The sequence below is a fragment of the Limulus polyphemus genome, unplaced genomic scaffold (genome assembly GCF_000517525.1).
Source record: "Limulus polyphemus unplaced genomic scaffold, Limulus_polyphemus-2.1.2 Scaffold3368, whole genome shotgun sequence".
In the NCBI taxonomy this organism is placed as follows: domain Eukaryota; kingdom Metazoa; phylum Arthropoda; class Merostomata; order Xiphosura; family Limulidae; genus Limulus; species Limulus polyphemus.
In genome coordinates, this window is record NW_013668978.1 from 75,997 (window position 1) to 94,332 (window position 18,336).

The window sequence follows — 18,336 nt, forward strand, 5'->3', positions numbered from 1 at the left end:
AGAACGTCGATTCTGAATCACTTGAAAAAAACACGGGGGTGCTTAACTTTTTTCCAGGTGTATAGTTTGTTGCCTTTGACACAGCAGTTGATGACTGAGTTGAAAATTAAAGGTGAATACAAAACCAAAGTTGGAACTTTATAGGCACTATGTCCATTATCATGATGTCTGTATACTTATAACTATTGATTTGGTTCCAATCTATATTGAACACATGATCTAAATTATGATAATCCAGATGGCATTTATTAAATATTTGATATTTAACTTACCAATTGATCTTAGTCATTCTGTAATACCTCAACATTCTAAACACACTTAGGAATACTAAATAGTTTAATGTCATTAATAAACTTTACTAATTATGCTTATAAACATTTTTTTTCCATTTCTACATGAGAGGATGTTATCAGTATTCCTGACTGAGCATTTTATAGGGAATGTAATTGACCTGAACCATGTGGACATTAATTACTTAGGGATAAATAGATAGACAGAGAGATTAAGAATTTTTTGGTAAGTCATTAGAAAGTGGACAGGAATATTACTCCAATTTTTTAAAGTGCCATCCTGGAAATTATAGGCCAGTTAGTTATAGTTAGTTATAGGCCTAGATAAAGAAAGCTTTACAAAATGATTTAGTGAAGTGTATTGTTATAAATGAAAGCCAACATGGACTCATGAAAGAGAGAAACTTGGCTTACTAATTCAACTTTTTTTGTGTGTGTGTGGATGTTCCTTACGTCACAAGACTGTGGAAAGGGTGTGGACTTAAGTATGCATAGATATTCAAAAAGCTTTTGATAAGGTATCACACTATAGATTAGCTAAGAAAATCAAATTAGTATGTGTTGAGTAAAGACTATTTTTCCAAAACTGTCTTACCTCCTCTTACACACAACTCTCGATCCTCGTCTGTCCCCTCTAAGCATTGCTTAAAAATAATTTAAATTGGTGGAACAGTCTTTATACCCATCAGTTTTGTGCCATTTCAGTATATGTAGATATCATGTGAATACTCTCCACCAATAGCATTATTCCATCTATACTAGTGCAGATAGCTTCCTCTGCTATTCCTCCTCAATCCTCACTTTCTTGATTTGCACAGTATTGTTTTGACATGTGGCTACCGTTTATGAACGAGCTTCTTTGCCATTTAATTTTTTTTTCCAACAGTTTTCTTTTACTATGTTTGCATTCGCTTATTTCCACAATTTTTTGTTTTGGATTTATTTCTTTTTACCAAATTACAAAAAATCATAGTATGAATTTGCAATTAATGTAAGTAACAACTTCCCAGGAATAGAGTTCAATTTTATCTGCCTTGGAGGTACAGGCTTTAATTTGAAGGGAGCTTGTTTCATATATTCAGCTAGGGATTTCTTCTTCTTTTCACATGACCATGTTTCAGAGGAAGAATTTAATCAATGAGTAGACACTTGACTTCCTTTTTCCAGCACCTTCCACCAGTTGCTGTGCCGCCTTGACATTCTCTTTGGCAAAGAAATGTTCTTCTTCTCAGGGGATCTGTGGTAAGTTTTTCAGCATGTACACTTCACACACCTGGTTTTTATACCCATCTGTGTGGTCCTTATTTTCGAAGTTTTGACTTATAACAATCTCAACCCCTCATTTTGTTCCAATATATAAAGCAGTAATTGACATCAACTTATATCTATATTGATTAACATTTAGGGGTTACTCAAGGAAATTGACATTTTACTTTGTAGCTCGCATTATATATGCATGTTCGAGAATGCTCCAGAATATTCTAAATAATTTAGGAAGGTTCTAGATTATTTTGGAATGTTCTACCATAGTATTATGCAATATTCTAGCACATTTTGGAATATTGTAGCATACTCTGGAATATTTCAAAGTATTCCACATTGTTCAGAATGTTCAAGAACATTCCATTCCAATTCTTCAAGAACATCATGCAATTATCAAAATGGAAAGGATTTTTGAAAAACAGACAAAGCTAAATAAAAATTTTAAAATGAAAACTGGAAGATGGCAACCTAATGAAAGATAGTTTTTCAGTAAGCTGAATGATCTTTTACGTAAATAAGGTTCTTTCTTTAAAGAATTTAAGGGCTAAGAAAAGAAGTAAGGCAAGTATGGACAGAAAACAGCATGTATAGCAGGAACAGCAGACTAAATGAAACTGTCAGTTGTTGGGAATCATCCTACAACAGTTATGATGAGGTTGGTGTATACAGTACAAATAACAATGATGAGAATAGAGGGGTAAATAGAGAATCATTATCTTCTAATCCTAAAAAAGATGGCAAGAAGAAATGTTATAACTCCCAATTTAGAAGCAGTTACAGACAGAGCCTAGTTGAGTGAGAAAAATATAACATTTTTCCTTAAAGCATTGGTCATGATGTACAAGAGATAACCATCAACCTTTCTCGATCCAAAGAACTCAACAACAACTCCAACCAACAGTTTCACTTGTGTTCACTGGGACAGCAAGTTCCTGGAATGTCTGTCGGTGATATTGCCTGGAATAAAGGTAAATCAAGTCGTAGATATTGCAAATTTGATTTCTAGCATTTGAGAGGCTTAAGTATTCGCTCTGATACCTTTGCTGGAAGAGAAGGGAATCATTGATTGTATAAAGACAGTTTGCTTTGACACAACAGCAAGCAACACTGTCCAGAGAAATGGAACGTGTGCTGTTGGAATAAAGATAAAAAAAGAATACTGTATGGGCTTTCCTCTGGTCCTGATATTACAGTTTGTAACTGATTTCAGCAATCTTGGGAATACGTGGACTAGTCCAGTTATGAAACTGCAGCTGACCATGATGAAGTAGTAGAAGACACAGAGGAAGTTAAAAACAGTGCCTCTGAGTTTGCTACAAGACACCTTCAGGTCAGTCAACCTAGATACACTTATCAAGAGATTCTTCAACTAGCCATGAATTTTCTTAGAGGTATCCCTCCTCATGGAGTGCAATTTACAGTAGCTGGAGCACTGAATCAAGCACAGTGGATGGCCAAGGCATTACATTCCATCAAGATCTGGATGTTTATGAGATAGTTTAAACTCACTAGTCATGAGGAAAGATGACTCTGTGATGTCTGCATCTTTGTTGATTGATTCTATCTTAAGGTATGGTTCACTGCTCCTGATGCCATTTCTGTTTCTTGCATATATTTCAACTTTCTATGGTGTCTTCTCAAGTATAAGAAGGTGAATTCTGCTCTTTAAAAATCTCCCTGTCAAAATCTTGTGGAACATCTAAGGTATCTTAATAAGAAACTCATTGGATTGGCATTCAACTGTATTCACAGAAACAAAATGAGTGATGGTAAAGGTGTTAAATGAGAATAGAAGACATGGATGAACCTTCAGAGTACATCCAGCTAAATATCAGGAAGTCTGAGGACATGTCAATTTAGAATTTTGTCACAAAAAACACAACAGGTACTTCAAAATTCCATATGGATTTTTTTTATTATAACTTTCAGTCATGTGAACTTAGACAGGACTACAGTGAAGCATTACAGACAGTTCGACACATGCTTTTTGTACATAACAATTCTGAAAGTGATGTGGTCCTTGTTGATGACCACATCTTAACAAAGAAAGAAGAACAAAAACAATTTATCCTTCAAGTTGTACAAGATCGTTGAAGATACTTTCCCAATACAAAAATGAAACAATAACATTGCAAGTTGACTAATCCCATCAAAATCATGTAATTCTGTAATTATACTATTATACATGTAATAAAATAATATACTTTAAACAAATCATTAATAAAACATAAATATGTTTCTAGGTTACATAGTTCATACAGTATCAGAACAATGTTACATAGTTCATACAGTATCAGGACAATGTTACATAGTTCATACAGTATCAGGACAATGTTACATAGTTCATACAGTATCAGGACAATGTTACATAGTTCATACAATATCAGGACAATGTTACAGAGTTCATACAGTATCAGGACAATGCTACACAGTTCATACAGTATCAGGACAATGTTACATAGTTCATATAGTATCAGGACAATGCTACACAGTTCATAAGTATCAGGACAATGTTACATAGTTCATACAGTATCAGGACAATGCTACACAGTTCATACAGTATCAGGACAATGTTACATAGTTCACACAGTATCAGGACAATGCAATCTAGAACTTCATTTAGCAACCTCTGAGTAGAGTCCATAAAGGATGAAATGTGACATTTAATGTTTTGTTATACATTGGAATCAAATTAGTGGGTGAGAGCTTTAACCTCAAGTCTTACCTGAATATAAGAACTACCATAATACCTGTGGTAGACACAGTTTAGATGCCCTTTGTGTGGCTTTTGTACACATGGGAGAATTACATATTTCACGTCATCAGTGCTCGGACTTTGGTAAGTTAGATTTTTATGTTTAATTTGTCATCTAAGTTACTTCAGATGAATTGTAAGTTAGATGCTGATTATTACTCTATATTTTTGGTCAGTTTATTTGTTTTGCACGTTTGTTAAAATTTCATAGTTTTGTTAGTTCATTACCTAGGCATGTTTAGATACTAATAACATCTAATCTGTTATCCTGTTTGAGTAATTTGTTTTTCATCATTGCTAACTATGTGCCTTTTTATCCCCATTTTCATCATTGTAGGACTCAATTAAGCGTCCAGTGTCGCCTAGGTTAATTTAGAGGAATTATGGGTTAGATATTGATTAATACTGTGTTTTTTAGGTAATTTTTGTTGACTTGCACATTCGTTATTATTACATACTTTGTGGTCTAGGTGCATTTAGATGGTTTGTCCTTTTCATATTTCTAAGTACTTTGTCAACTAGGTATGTTTAGATAGTTTGTACCTTACATATCATTACTACTAGTAACAGGTAATTCATTGTTCTATTTGAATAATTTTTTGTCAATGTTAACTGTTATCATCATAATTTTCCTCAGTAGAGGACTCACTTATATGTCCTTTGTCGTTTAGGTTAATTTCAATGACTGGTAACTTAGATATTGATATGTTTTCTAAGTAATGTTAGTTGGTTAGCATGTTTATTCTTATTACATATTTCATTGACTAGATAAATTTCAATGGTTTGTCCATTTGTTTTTTATTAGTCATTTATTAATTGGGTACATTTTGTTAGTTTATACATTACATATCTTTACTACTACTACTACTATCTAATTTGTTGTTCTATCTGAATTTTCTTTTTCATAAATGTTTGCTGTGAGCCTTATCATACTAATTTTTTGTTAGTGTGTGACTTGAAATTTTTGCTTTGTTGGAACACTGATGTGTTTTTTTACCATTCATAGGGATGAGCTGGGATTTGGCTCCTTTTCATACATTCATGATCCCAGAAGCCTCATTTTCTTCTACAATTCAGTGTTCTTCTCCACAGTGCCTACTTCATTGATATTTATTTATTTATTGCTCTGTATCAAATTTTCCAGTTCAGAGCCCTAACTTTCAGACTAACCTTGACTCTTCAAGTGTTTTGATGGGGAGGACACACTCTTGCCTGACATATTCCTTCAATGAGTTTTTACACTCTTCCTTCTGAGGATGACTGCTTCTGCTTGCTTCCTCCTTTTCACAGTTCAGAGACTACACTCCTCTACTCCTACAGGGTGTAGAACAAGTGGGATTCCTGATGACAGGGTGGAAGTCCGTTCTTACCCCCCTTTAATATCCCATTTGGGGGGGATCTTGTTTCCAACCTCATTTGGGCTCTGCCTTCTCCTCTTTTTTCTTTGGGTTGGGAGTGAGCAGTTCACACGTCCCTCACCTTTTCTTATGGCTCGAAATGTTCGATCTCTTTGGAGATATGGGCTTTCTTGGAAGCTCTCTTTCTCGTGGTCAGGCTCATTTGAGTTCTCTTCGGTGGACACCCCTTGATCAGTGGAACGTCTCAGATACCTGACTTGGTGGTTAGACAGAGTTTAGACCAAGGTGGGAGTTCTATTTACTCCACTTCGTCCAGATTTACATCTGTTCACGTACTCATCTTTAGAGAGTTGGGGCTCTTACTTCTACTCTCGGGCGATTTCTAGTCCCTGGTCGATCACTGAGTCTTCTTTCCATGTCATGTTTTTCAAGTTTTTGGTAATTTGTCGAGCTTTGTCCCACTTCCCCCCTCTCAAACAGGAGATAGTGGTTATAGTACATTCTAACATCTCTACAGTGGTTACTTATATCACTGAGTCAGAGGTACTAGTTCCAGGTCTCTGTGCTTTCTGGGCCCACAGTCACCACTTTGTGGTCTTTGCTTGCCTTTTCTTGGCTCCCAAAATCCGGTGATGATCGATTATCTTCTGCCATCAAGATTCTCCTCAAGGAGTGGTTCCTCATTACACAGATGTTACCACTCTGTCTTCGTGCATGGCCTTTGTCAGGTCCATTGTCTCAATCCAGGGACTGACTCCACATGTTGCATATTTCCTTTCCCGATCCATTAGACCTTCTTCCATTTCAATTTATTATGGAATATAGTATACCTTCTGACTTTGTTCTCTTTGCTGTGGATTATGTCCTTTCCACCCTTATTTTACTCTTCTTTTCCTATTCTTCACCTGGTTATTTGAAAGAGGCTTGTCCACTTCGTTTGTGTCTAGCTATCAGGCAGCCATGTCAACTTCCTTCCATTTCTCGATTTTTCATCTGGTTTTGTCTTCCCCTGTCCTTTCCCCCCTTTTCTGTTCCTTTGAATTGCCTGTTGGGTTCTAATTGTTGTCCTTTATGCCCTTTCTCATCTTCCATTTAGACCTTTGTCTTCCTGTTTCATCTACCTTCTCTCCCTCGTGTCTAATTTCCTTCCCCTCCTTGCTTGCAGTCATCTTCATTCAGATATTTATATCTTCAATGTTACCCATATCCTTTACCATTCCTCTTATGTCATCCTCTATCCTGACCAGTCCTTTCTTCCTAGGACAAATGCTGTCAGTTTAAGTGGTTTGACTTTCACACCCATTTCCTCACTTTTTGTTTCCCCCACCTGGCCTCCCATTTCTGTTTTGTTTCCTTGGCTGGTTTACTCCTTAAAAAGATGTATGATACATACTGCCCCTTTCATGATTTCTGACCTTTTATTCTCTGGAACCCATCCATTTCCTGTACTCTGTCCCCTGTTGGGTTTGTTTACTCGTTATGCTGGTGTGTTTGGATTTATCCATGGAATGTCACAATCTCCACAATGTTCTTTCATCAGATTCATTACATCACTATGTCCATAGCTGCAGCACCTTGACTTCCTTTGGAAGAGATAATTTAGGCCATAATGTGGACTACTCCTGATACTTTGTCACTCCTTATCTGTCTGACCTGGCTGTATCTTCCCCTAGTGGATATCCGCGACCTCCTGTGGTGATTCTATACACATAAGTTCACTTTTGACTGGGTTAAGTCTGACCACTTTCTTTTGTTTTATGTCTTCAGCTTCTCTAATCGCAACATTTATTTTACGGATCCCATCTTGTGTTGGGTGTTGCCTGGTCAGGTATGCTTTGCCTCAAACCAGCACTAGTTTATAGAGTAACTATAAAATGCTTACTGTACAGATGGGGTATTTCTGTAAGAACACTGGCCACTTATGCAGTGATATATATATATATATATATATGTACTAGGTATCATTCGATTTCAATCTATGATAGACCATCACTCATGGACTTCATGAGTAAAGCAGAAGGATATTTCTGCTGGTCCTTTGCATAAATCTGGGTCAGTCTGCTTTTCAAAATAGGGAATTGCAGTCATCCATTGCACAGTCTCCTGTGTGATGCTCCTCTGGACTCCCCACTGCATGTTTCTTCTATTGGAGCATGAGAGTCTTTACCATTTCCAGTCACTGGGATGGTGGACCATGGAGGCTTCGTCCTGAGTGCTTTCAATATTTACTTTACTCATGTTTATCCTCTCAGCGAGAAGAGGGCGAGGCTGGTTAAACTACTTCTAGACAAAGTAACTTCTTCAATTGATAATGCATTTCACTTGGAGATTTTTTGCCCAGGTGTACTGCACTGGACAAAATGACTTACCAAATTTATGCTGCGTTTCCTTCGGAGGTTTTTGCTCAGGTGGACTACACTAGGCAAACTAACTTTACCCATTGATGATGCATTTCCCCTGGTTGTTTTTTGCCCAGGTGGACCACACTAGCTAATATAACTTCATCAATTCATAATAACAAACATGGCACCATCCTTACTTGCATTTTCTCTGGATGTTTTGCCCTGGTGGACCTCACTAGACAAAATAACTTCATCCACTTTTATCTGTGTTTCCCCTGGATGTTTTTGCCCAGGTGGACCACACTGGTCGATATCACTTCATCAGCTGAGGATACCTACTTGCATTTCCCGTGGATGTTTATTTCCTGGATGGACCACATATGACAAAATAACTAAGTCAGTTGATGTCATCATGAATAGATTACACAGTCCTTGTATCCTAGCCACTTGTTACACCGGTTTTTCTCTTCCCCAACCTACCAATGCTGAGGACGGGGTATGGGTCATCATCTGTCAGGTTGAGGTTGGGTAGTTACCTAGCTCATTCTGTTACATCTTGCTACAGCTTGCACCTATCCAACATCCACATGTGTGGTTCGCTGCAAGCAATATCTGACTAGGTTTGTAACACAGGTACAATATCAGGGACAGTCCTGTGACAAAGGAAACATATATGTTTTTCAGAACATACATCAATACCATCACTTGTCCAATGCTGTACAAATCATTATCGTGTTCAATTGTGCCAGTATTTTCAATTCCGTACATTTTGTGTTACTTTTCTGTTTCCTGTGCGAAAAGCATACGTATTCCAGGAGTAGTGCAGTACCCCATAGGTGTGCGTCATTTTCTTCTTATAGCACACCCATTCATTCTGGGTTGTCGCTTTCCACTTGGTTTGATATTTGTGCACCTAAATTGGCCCCTCTGTTTTGGAAGTTAACATTTTCTTACATTGAAAATATATTTCTGATAGGTAATTTCCTCCTCTCACATGCTCCCCACTGCTGGTGTTTTTATGTTAATCCCTGCCAATTCTTAAAAGTGAGGACTGAGTGGGAATAGCAGAGAGTATTGGTGGAGAGTAGTCACATGATATATACATGTTCTGAAATGGTGTGAAACTGGTGCACTGGTTGCAAAAATTTTTTTAGCAATGCTTAGAGAGCAAACAAGAATTGAGATAGCTTTGTTTGAGAGGAGGTGAATACCTATCAGAAATACATTTGCAGTGGAAGAAAATGTTAGCATTTGGATTACAGGGTGGTTGGATGGTAGAAAGCAGGAGGTTGTTGTTAATGGTTCCAATCATAGTAGACCCTTGTTACTTGTGAAATGCCTCATTAGTAAAATATTCCAGTGATATTAAACTATTGAGTATTCCTAGCTGTATTGAAGATGTTTAGGTATTATAGAATTACTTTGACCAGTTTTTTAGTTGATCAAATATTTAAATAAATTACCTTTAATTATAATAAAAATTGGATAAGACCCAACTCAGTAGGATCTTGGTATAGTGGCAGATAAGCCACACAAGGCCTCAAAGCATGCTGTGTTCTGGTAGTAAAGCTAATAGAATTATAGGGTGTCTCTATAGGCATAATGATTCAAGTCAAAAGAAGTAATTGTTTCTATACAAAACACTAGTTAGGCCTCACTTAAAATACTGTGTATGCTTTTGGTTTCCTTATCTAAGAAGGGAGTTAAATTATTAAAAAGGGTTCAACGGATGGCTACTAGAATGTTTCTGAGAATGGATGGGTTATTTTATGGAGATATCTTGAAGGGGTAAGAAGCTGTTTTATTTTATTTTATTTTACAAGATTAATTGGGGGGTTTGATAGGATAAAGGCTTCTGATTTCTGTGTGTTACATTCTGAAGGTGATAGGACATGAGAACACAACTTTGAGATTTGAAGAAGACAGATTGGTCTCCAATTTAAGACAGTTTTATTTTGCTTACAGGGTGAATGGCTTTTAGAGTTGTTTGTAATTGTGGAGGGAAGAACTTGAAAAGAAAAATGAAAAATTTAAATCCACCTTTTATTAATCAGGTTGTTGTTGATTCCTTAAACTCTTTTATAGTGCTGCTGCTGATTGACTTATTCCATAAGTAATCATCTTGTTAGAAAAATATAACTGTCTTATTTTATACAAAAACAATTATGTTGTGAACAAGTTTTCCTAGCTGATAAAGCATTATTATAATATTTTGTTTTTTGACACTGCATTCTTTATATTGTCCCTTAGGGATTTTTAAGAATTAGGAGAGTATACAATAATATATAATATCCCTAATACTTATGACAAAATTATTATAATCCTTCACCAGCTTCAAAAAGCCATTCACACCATAACGGTTCCTATTGTAACAGATGACTTGTATAAATATTGTTTCTGACCATTGCAGTGTTTTTTATATCCCAACTGGCTTGAAGAGCTCTGTGTCACTGGCAATTTGTATGGTAAATATAGTATGGTTGGAATATTGTCATTATACACTTTTTTTATAATTCTTGAAAATTCCTATGGACTAGATAAAGAATGCAGTGTTAAAAAATATAATAGGCTTAACACTGATGTTTTTCTAATAATAGTTTTGAAATATGCTTATTCTGTAGTGTGGTTAGAAGTTAGCCTAGATTGTTTAGAAGGTGTCATTATGCATATATTACTTTCAGGATTCGCTGTGACTGTCGATATTGTGGATTCTCACTACTCCATATGAAATTAATAAACAAGATATCAGTAGCAGTATAAAGTTTACATCTCAAGGAAACAAAAGTTTGATCACTAGAACCTGAAACAAAATGTTTTCAACTCAACAAAGAAATGAACGAGCATCAAAATTCATCCACCATTTCTTTTGGGAAATGAAGCATTTTACTTGTTAAAATAGGCTCTGAAAGACTCAGTGTTTATAACCTCAGAAACATTAACAAACTAGTCTGTAAGGTAAGGTTGGAAAGCCTGTAATGACAGAAAGAAGTCAAAAAAAGATTTTTAATTTAAAATAATCAAAATTAAAATATATGTCTAAGTGCCCTTAGGAGGGTAGTAGTGTATTGGTCCAAACGGAATGAAAAGGACCAAAAACAGAAATAGCATTCCAAAATTATATCCATATGTCTTCCTTACACTGGATGCACTCTTTGTGTTAGAAACAGTTAAGTGGAGGAGTGAAGAGGAACAAAGTTTTGTTCATAGTGCATAAAATCAAAATAGAATCTTTTAAAATTAAATGTGGTTAAAAAGATATGGACTAGTCATTTCTAGTTAAGTGACATTGTATTAGTCACTGTTATGTGTTGACTTCAACCTTTATTTTATACTTTAAATCATTTATACTTCTGTTTTTTTTTATTAAAAATTTGAAGAAGTGAGAAGAAAGGAAATAGTATTTCATATGCATGTGAAAACTTCCAGTTCGGCGACAATAAAATCGAGTTTGAGCAAAGTGTACATAGATTCAGTTTCTAAGGTTAGAGTGCATAAGTCAGCCTTAGTCATGAAAAAGTTCAAATGAAGTGTGAGTGAATGAAATATATATATATACACACATGATTTCTGAGAAATGGGAGAAGACAATCTTTTAAACAGCCTAAGTCATCACAAAAATAAAACAATTTGAATGAAATATAAACATTTATTGTTTCTGAGATCTGAGGGGAAGACAATTGCCAAGTCTACATTAATCATCACAAAGTTAAAATGGAATGTGAGTGAAATACATATACATATGTGACTTCTAAATCTTGAATTGCTTCCTGAGTTTTGAGAGCGTAATACCATCTGGTAAGGAACATCTGTAGCAGGACAGGTTTTGGATATGAAGAAGAGATTGGTTAAGAACAATGATGATGAAAGTGACCAGGAGAATCATTTGTCCACCAAACAGAGTGAAACAGAAAGCATAGCATGCATTACAGGAGAACATGGCAGCACTGCTCAACAAAGAAACATCTATCAAAAACCCGCTGAAGAACTGAAAATTGATGTTGAAAGACTTTCCATTGGTGAGTCATACAAGTGTAGTATCAACAGCTTATTTTGAAAGCATGTGTAAATAGTATTGTAACAAAGTTACTCTTCACATTAAAATCCGGTTATAGAAACCACAGGTAATCTAGACAACAAGGATGTGTGTACACACCTACTTAGGAGTGTAACACATAACATACTTGTATTTTAGTGTGCTTTACCTTCTTGAACTACCGTAAGAGTGTAAAACATGCTGTACTCATTCTGTAGTGCAGCTGGTCAACTCTTGGACAGACTGTGTGAAGATAGTCAAATCCATTTGGACAGACTGTGTGAAGATAGTCAAATCCATTTGGACAGACTGTGTGAAGATAGTCAAATCCATTTGGACAGACTGTGTGAAGATAGTCAACTCCATTTGGACAGACTGTGTGAAAATAGTTGACTCCTTTCAGACAGATTGTGTAAAGATAGTCAACTCCATTTGGACAGACTGTGTGAAGATAGTCATCTCCTTTTTGACAGACTGTGTTAAAATAGTTGACTCCTTTTTGAAATACTGTGAAAATAGTTGCCTCCTTTCAGACAGACTGTGTAAAGATAGCAACATTTTTGACGTACTGTGTGAAACTCCTGAACTGACCGTGTGGGAAATTTCTACATATTAGAAAATACCATTATGAATTGTATAATTGTATCCAAACATATTTAGGATATTAGACAGCTTGTAGAATAACTAAAATAGGTAAATCTTATATAGTTTAAGTAGGTAGACTTTTCTTTGTTGGATGTAGGGGTGAACTTGGAACTGTTATTGTTAGTGTTAATTAATATTTTAACACGTTTGAAAAAAAATCTAAATAACTTAATATATTGCAATGATAATTAGTTAAGTGTTTTTGTTCTATAACTTTTATCTCTTTAAATATTAATTCAGTTGTTCCTGCAACTTCTTGTTTATTGTGTTTGCAATAGGTTAAGGCTTGAAGTTTATTCATTTTCCCACCAGGTTAGATGTTATCAAATGTTTTTTAGCATGTTGTTTTCCTTCCTCAGAACCAACGACTCCATCTCAGAAGTCTCCAGTAACTGTTCAGGAGTGGATAAACTCATTACACTCTGGTAGTGAAGAGGAAAACAGGTATACTTATCTGTATTTAGGTAACAAGAACTGGAAAAGGTATGCAACAGATTGGCATGGCCAAGTGGTTAGGGTACTCAATTCACGGTTAGTGGGTTACAGGTTTGAATCCCATCACCGAACCTGCTCACCCCTTTTAACTATAAGGCTTTATAAAGTGATGATCAATCCCATTGTTCATAGGTAAAGAGTAGCCCAAACGTTGGTGGTGGTGGTGTTGACTTGTCTTTCCTTTAGTCTATCACTTCTAAAGGAGATAGCCCTCAAGTAGCTTTGTGCAAAATTCAAACAAATAAACAAGATATATAGTATTTAGTAACACAGCCGGATTTTAGCAACAAAAGATAGTGTTCTATAATTATTTGAATATAAGTATTCTAGTTTTCCACACAAGATACTTAAAGGTATTTTATTCAAAATTAACAGATATATGCCCTACTATTTATGTTTTGTGTATTGGAATTTTTTTTAAAAATATTTAGGATAAATTCAGGCCTTCAAGTGACACCCATGAACTTATAAAACATTCGTTTTTATTCTCATTTTTCTTTATTTTTGCTCAAAAAAGGCCAAATTTTTAACCAATCACAGGTGCAAAATCTTTAGTACTGTAATTATAATATTGCAATAATTATCAAATACAGATCTATGGAAATATATCAGTTTTGCAGCATTTATAATATGGAGGAATAGTACAGAGTTCATTATGAAAATCTACACAGTTAAATCTCACAAAGTATGGATTTCTTAGTAATGGATTAATATTGTTCAAATCTAAGTTTTGTGCACACATTAAACTGTATGTTGGCTTGTCGGACCACGATTTGCTCTGTATTTTTAGAAAAAGGGAACTTGATTTTTCCAGTGGCCCACTGAGGTACCTAAAGTTAGTAATAATAAATTATATCATCTTACAAGCCAATGCATTACAATTTAAGATTAACACAATAATTAATTTTTTGCTATTGAAGATTTACTAAAAATTACCTATTTTGAAGTGTTGAATTCGATCAGTTAATTCGAAAGCTCAAGTTTTATTTAAACAGGAACTGTGAAATTTTAAGTATTTCCAAAATCTACAACTAATAAGGAACATAGGCCAACACTATCCAATGTTGTATATTGTGTCACATGATGTGCAGTTCTCCAATCAAAAGCTCACTATTTTCCCTGGACCTTTTCCAGTTAGTTTTGATCAAATATTTATTTATTTGCTATTGAAGTTATAAAAATAAATATTCAATGTGAGGATAATAGCAAGAAAGTTACTTAATATTACCAGGTTTCAAGAATTACTAGTAGAGTAACAAAACTTGAGGTAACACATATTGACTGTATGAGCTTGGGTGGGGGTTAAAGTGCACAAGCCATGATCTTTTACAGAGTGCCATTCAACCTGGTATGTATTTGATATCAGAGTTATGAACTATTTGTTTTCCCTACATTGCTGATTTAGCAACAGTTCATAGTAGAGAAGAATAAATACCAGATACAATATAAGGATACTGAAAAACTTGGAAGATATGCATTTCCAAGGTTCTATAGGCTATGCAAATATAATATGTAAACTGTGCGAAGGATAAAAGTATCTTTATTTGTCACATGAACATAACCTTGTACTCAAACTTGTCAAAGTCTGAGTTAGACTGAAGTCATCAATTCACAAATATGTCTTGAGTACAAATAATTTTTCAACACATCTAATATTTTGTCTACAACAGTCCTGTACATTTTACTAAAAGCTTGCCACGTTTCATAAAGATACACATAGAAAATTTGAAATTATAATCAGTATTCCTTTTCCAATACAGATCTGTTCAATAGTTCTAGCTTGTGCACATTGGATTAAGCTCAAATGTTGATCTACCTGTATTATATCCATCTATGTGTAGGAAGGTTTTGTAACTGTTGAAGTTATGGATTTTAAGACAAGAATTTTTGACTCATCAAATTTATGTTTTTGTTCAGTACATGTTAAAATCAGACATAGCCAGTTTCCACACTCTGAAGTTGATAAAACAATAAACTTAATTATTTCAATCATTAAACAAGTATATGCATTTTAGATGTGAAAGTGAAGCTCAAGATGTGGAAGAAGAGTTACCAGTTTTACCTCCAATTGAAGCTGCCAAAAAGAACACTTCAGCTAATCCTAATTTCTTCAGAGAACATCTCCCTGAAGGGCTATGTGATGATAACCTTTATTTGGGTGCTGAAGGTAAAATAAACCTGTGATTAAGATATCCTTTGTATGAGAAGATTCCTTACCTTATTAGCAGTAGCATACTTTATAGGTTGGAATGTTAATAATAAATACTGACTATGTTTTCATCCATAGCTTACTTTGTAGGTTGGAATTTTACCGATAAATACTGACCACGTTTTCAACAGCAGCTTACTTTGTAGGTTGGATTATTACTGATAAATACTGACCACATTTTCAGCAGCAGCTTACTTTAGGTCAGTATTTATCAGTAATAATCCAACCTAACGTTTTCAGCAGCAGCTTATTTTGTAGGTTGGATTATTACTGATAAATACTGACCAAATTTTCAGCAGCAGCTTACTTTGTAGGTTGGATTGTTAACGATAAATACTACTCATTTTTCTAGTAATTTATGTTTTGTGGATGTATTTTTATGATTTTTTTTTAATTCCATTTCTAGCCCGGAATTTGGATGGCATTCTTCAAGATGCAGCATTCAATAGGCAAGTATGATTTAAATGTTCTTTGTAGTTATGAAAATATGAAATACATTTTTATACCTAGGATGTAAGAAGTTAAAATATGTTATGTAAATCAATCTGTTTTTTCATTCTTGCAAAATAATTGTCTTTATCAAGTATTACAATGCTATGTCTCTTATCCAAAGTCTTTCTTTAGGTTTAAGGAATGAATTGCTGCTTTATAGTTATCATTTGTTATTTATAAATTTACTTGTCCCAGGTTTATTGGATCCACTAAAACAAAATTGTTAATGCAAGTGGAAGAACATGCTAACATAAGATCTCCGATTAAATCAAGTGTAGTTGAGCATTCTCTAGGAGAATGTGATGTCATCATCCAGTCTAAGATTTTAGCAAGAACCAATGATGAACAGATCCTCTGTGTAAAAGAGTCTTGCTCACACACAAGGGGCTTCACAAATGATCAAACATTTTGTAGTTTGTGAGTCATCTGTAGAGCCCTAAAAATCAAATTTTTTTGGAGTAACTTCTTTTTATTTAATGTTTTTGACTTCAAGAATGTTTTACTGGGAGAGTTTTAGAAAGATTTACAGAACCAGATAATTTTTTTCTGCAAAACTTAAGTTTATGTGGTTATTAACAAATGAAAGATGAGTCTGAATGTCTTAATTTATAAGAAAGATACTGAAACTAATTCCGTATGTACTTTTGAAATGTACATTATTTATCGTTTGTATAGTTTTCCATAGTTGCTTTAACCAGCTACACCAGATCTCTGTTTGTGAAGTTATCATAGAATCAGTGTTTAGTACTCAGGCTGGATATCACTTTTACCTGATAGTAGTTTAAATTCGTTTATTAGAGTCTGTAACTTGCTATATTTTAATGATATGATACAGTTTATCCTGACTTGATCTGCAGGTTTGCAAACTCTGTCTTACCTCAGTCTCGTCGAGTGACCTTGGGAGATACACATAATAAACAGAGTAGTTTCAATTCTGACTTTTCCAGTTTTTCTGGTGTTTCCAGCTTTTCAAGGTAAAGTACATATTGGATAACGAATGTTTTCTCATCTCATATACATTAAAATGATGATTTAAAGATCTAAATGCTTATATTATTTGTAAATAGTAACTATAGACAGTTAGTAGCTTTTTTAGCATAGAGAATATGCTTAAACTATATATATAATTTTTTTTTTTAACCTAAATCTTCATACAACTTTAGCTAGAAATATGGTCAGAGCAGTCAGGCTTTTAAATGTGATGTTTTTAATTCTGAAAATGTAACATTGTTTCCCTTCTGACTTGTTGGATACTTAACAGTGACAGTTTTAATTAGTCAGTTAGAGTGAGGTTACAATTATTGATAGACACATGGGATTCTTTCACTGCAGACCCATGGGCACTTTGGGTTCTGATATCAAGGTTTGTCTTTCTATTCCATTCTCCACCTCTCACTATGTAGTGTTTCCACCTCCTCCTGACCATTGGGGAGTGGATTATCTTTTCTCAGCTATCAGAATTACTGATCACGGGGGGTGGTAGAGACAGTTGGTCCTGTTCTTCTGGAATTTTATTCCTATTTATTTGTTGTGCCTGAGACAAGGAAATATTCGCAGAAGATCTATGTTTTTTCTCATCTCAACCTGTTCTTTGTTTCTTCCGAGTCCATCATAGAGTCCTTTCTCACCCTACATTGGTATTTTTCACCATGTCTGTCGATGCCCACGTTTGTGGTTGCTGAGGAATTTCTCCACATTCTCTTAGTGAATTCATCTTGCCTTTAGCTACGTTTTGTATACAGGGATCAGGTTCTGCAGTTTAGGGATCTAGCCGTTGGTCTAGTATCAGCACCATATGTCTTCTGCTGAGTTGTACAAGTTTTCACCATGCTTTATGCCTGGTTTAACCACCTCCCATAGAGATCCAATCTATGGAATGGGCAGTCAGGCTCTTACTTACAAGGAATGTTCTATCTCTAGGGTTGGGGCTTCCCTCAAATATCTCTCATTTTTTGGGAGGACGACACATGCTATCCCTTCAGTGGTCCCATTGCAACAAATGGATTTGGAACTTCAATACACTAGATTTTCCAGTCTCTTTCTTCAGGAGCAGCATCTTAGTTTTTGAGTTGGAATCACCTCTATCATTAGTGTTAGGGTGTGTGTATATGTATATATGTATCTATGTGGGTGTGAGTGTATAAATTTATACTGCCACTCTGTCCATAGTTTCTCTTTACAGATACTTCACTTTTAATCATCCTGAATATCTGATGGTTTTTGACTCCCCAGTGCTTTCCAGCCTTCTTCCCAAATGGTCTTTTCCTTCACTTAATTGAAATTTTAAGTTGGTACTACATGCCTTGTCTCAACAACCTTTCAAGCTTTTAGCCTCATGTACCATATATCATCTTTTCCTTAACTCTTTCCGCACAGACTCAGCTTCTGGGACTGACCGTGTAATCATTTTGTGTATGTTATAGTTCTCATGCTATAACTTTTAAATTAGTTAGC

General features: G+C 35.0%; 1 protein-coding gene across 5 annotated transcripts in view; it reads left to right on the plus strand.

Moving 5' to 3' along the window:
• LOC111088227 overlaps positions 1 to 18,336 on the plus strand; it is a 51,194-nt gene that overhangs the window by 2,935 nt on the left and 29,923 nt on the right. For 2 of the 5 annotated variants that reach the window (XM_022397685.1, XM_022397687.1), the window contains exons 2-6: positions 10,690 to 12,024; positions 13,046 to 13,130; positions 15,197 to 15,348; positions 15,797 to 15,839; positions 16,740 to 16,856. In XM_022397685.1, the coding sequence (XP_022253393.1) occupies positions 11,838 to 12,024; positions 13,046 to 13,130; positions 15,197 to 15,348; positions 15,797 to 15,839; positions 16,740 to 16,856 (584 nt within the window). In that variant the 5' untranslated portion in view covers positions 10,690 to 11,837. Of the gene's footprint in view, positions 1 to 1,457; positions 1,533 to 9,241; positions 9,252 to 10,689; positions 12,025 to 13,045; positions 13,131 to 15,196; positions 15,349 to 15,796; positions 15,840 to 16,739; positions 16,857 to 18,336 lie in introns of those variants that run through there. The other 3 variants (XM_022397684.1, XM_022397689.1, XM_022397688.1) reach the window with 3 other exon arrangements.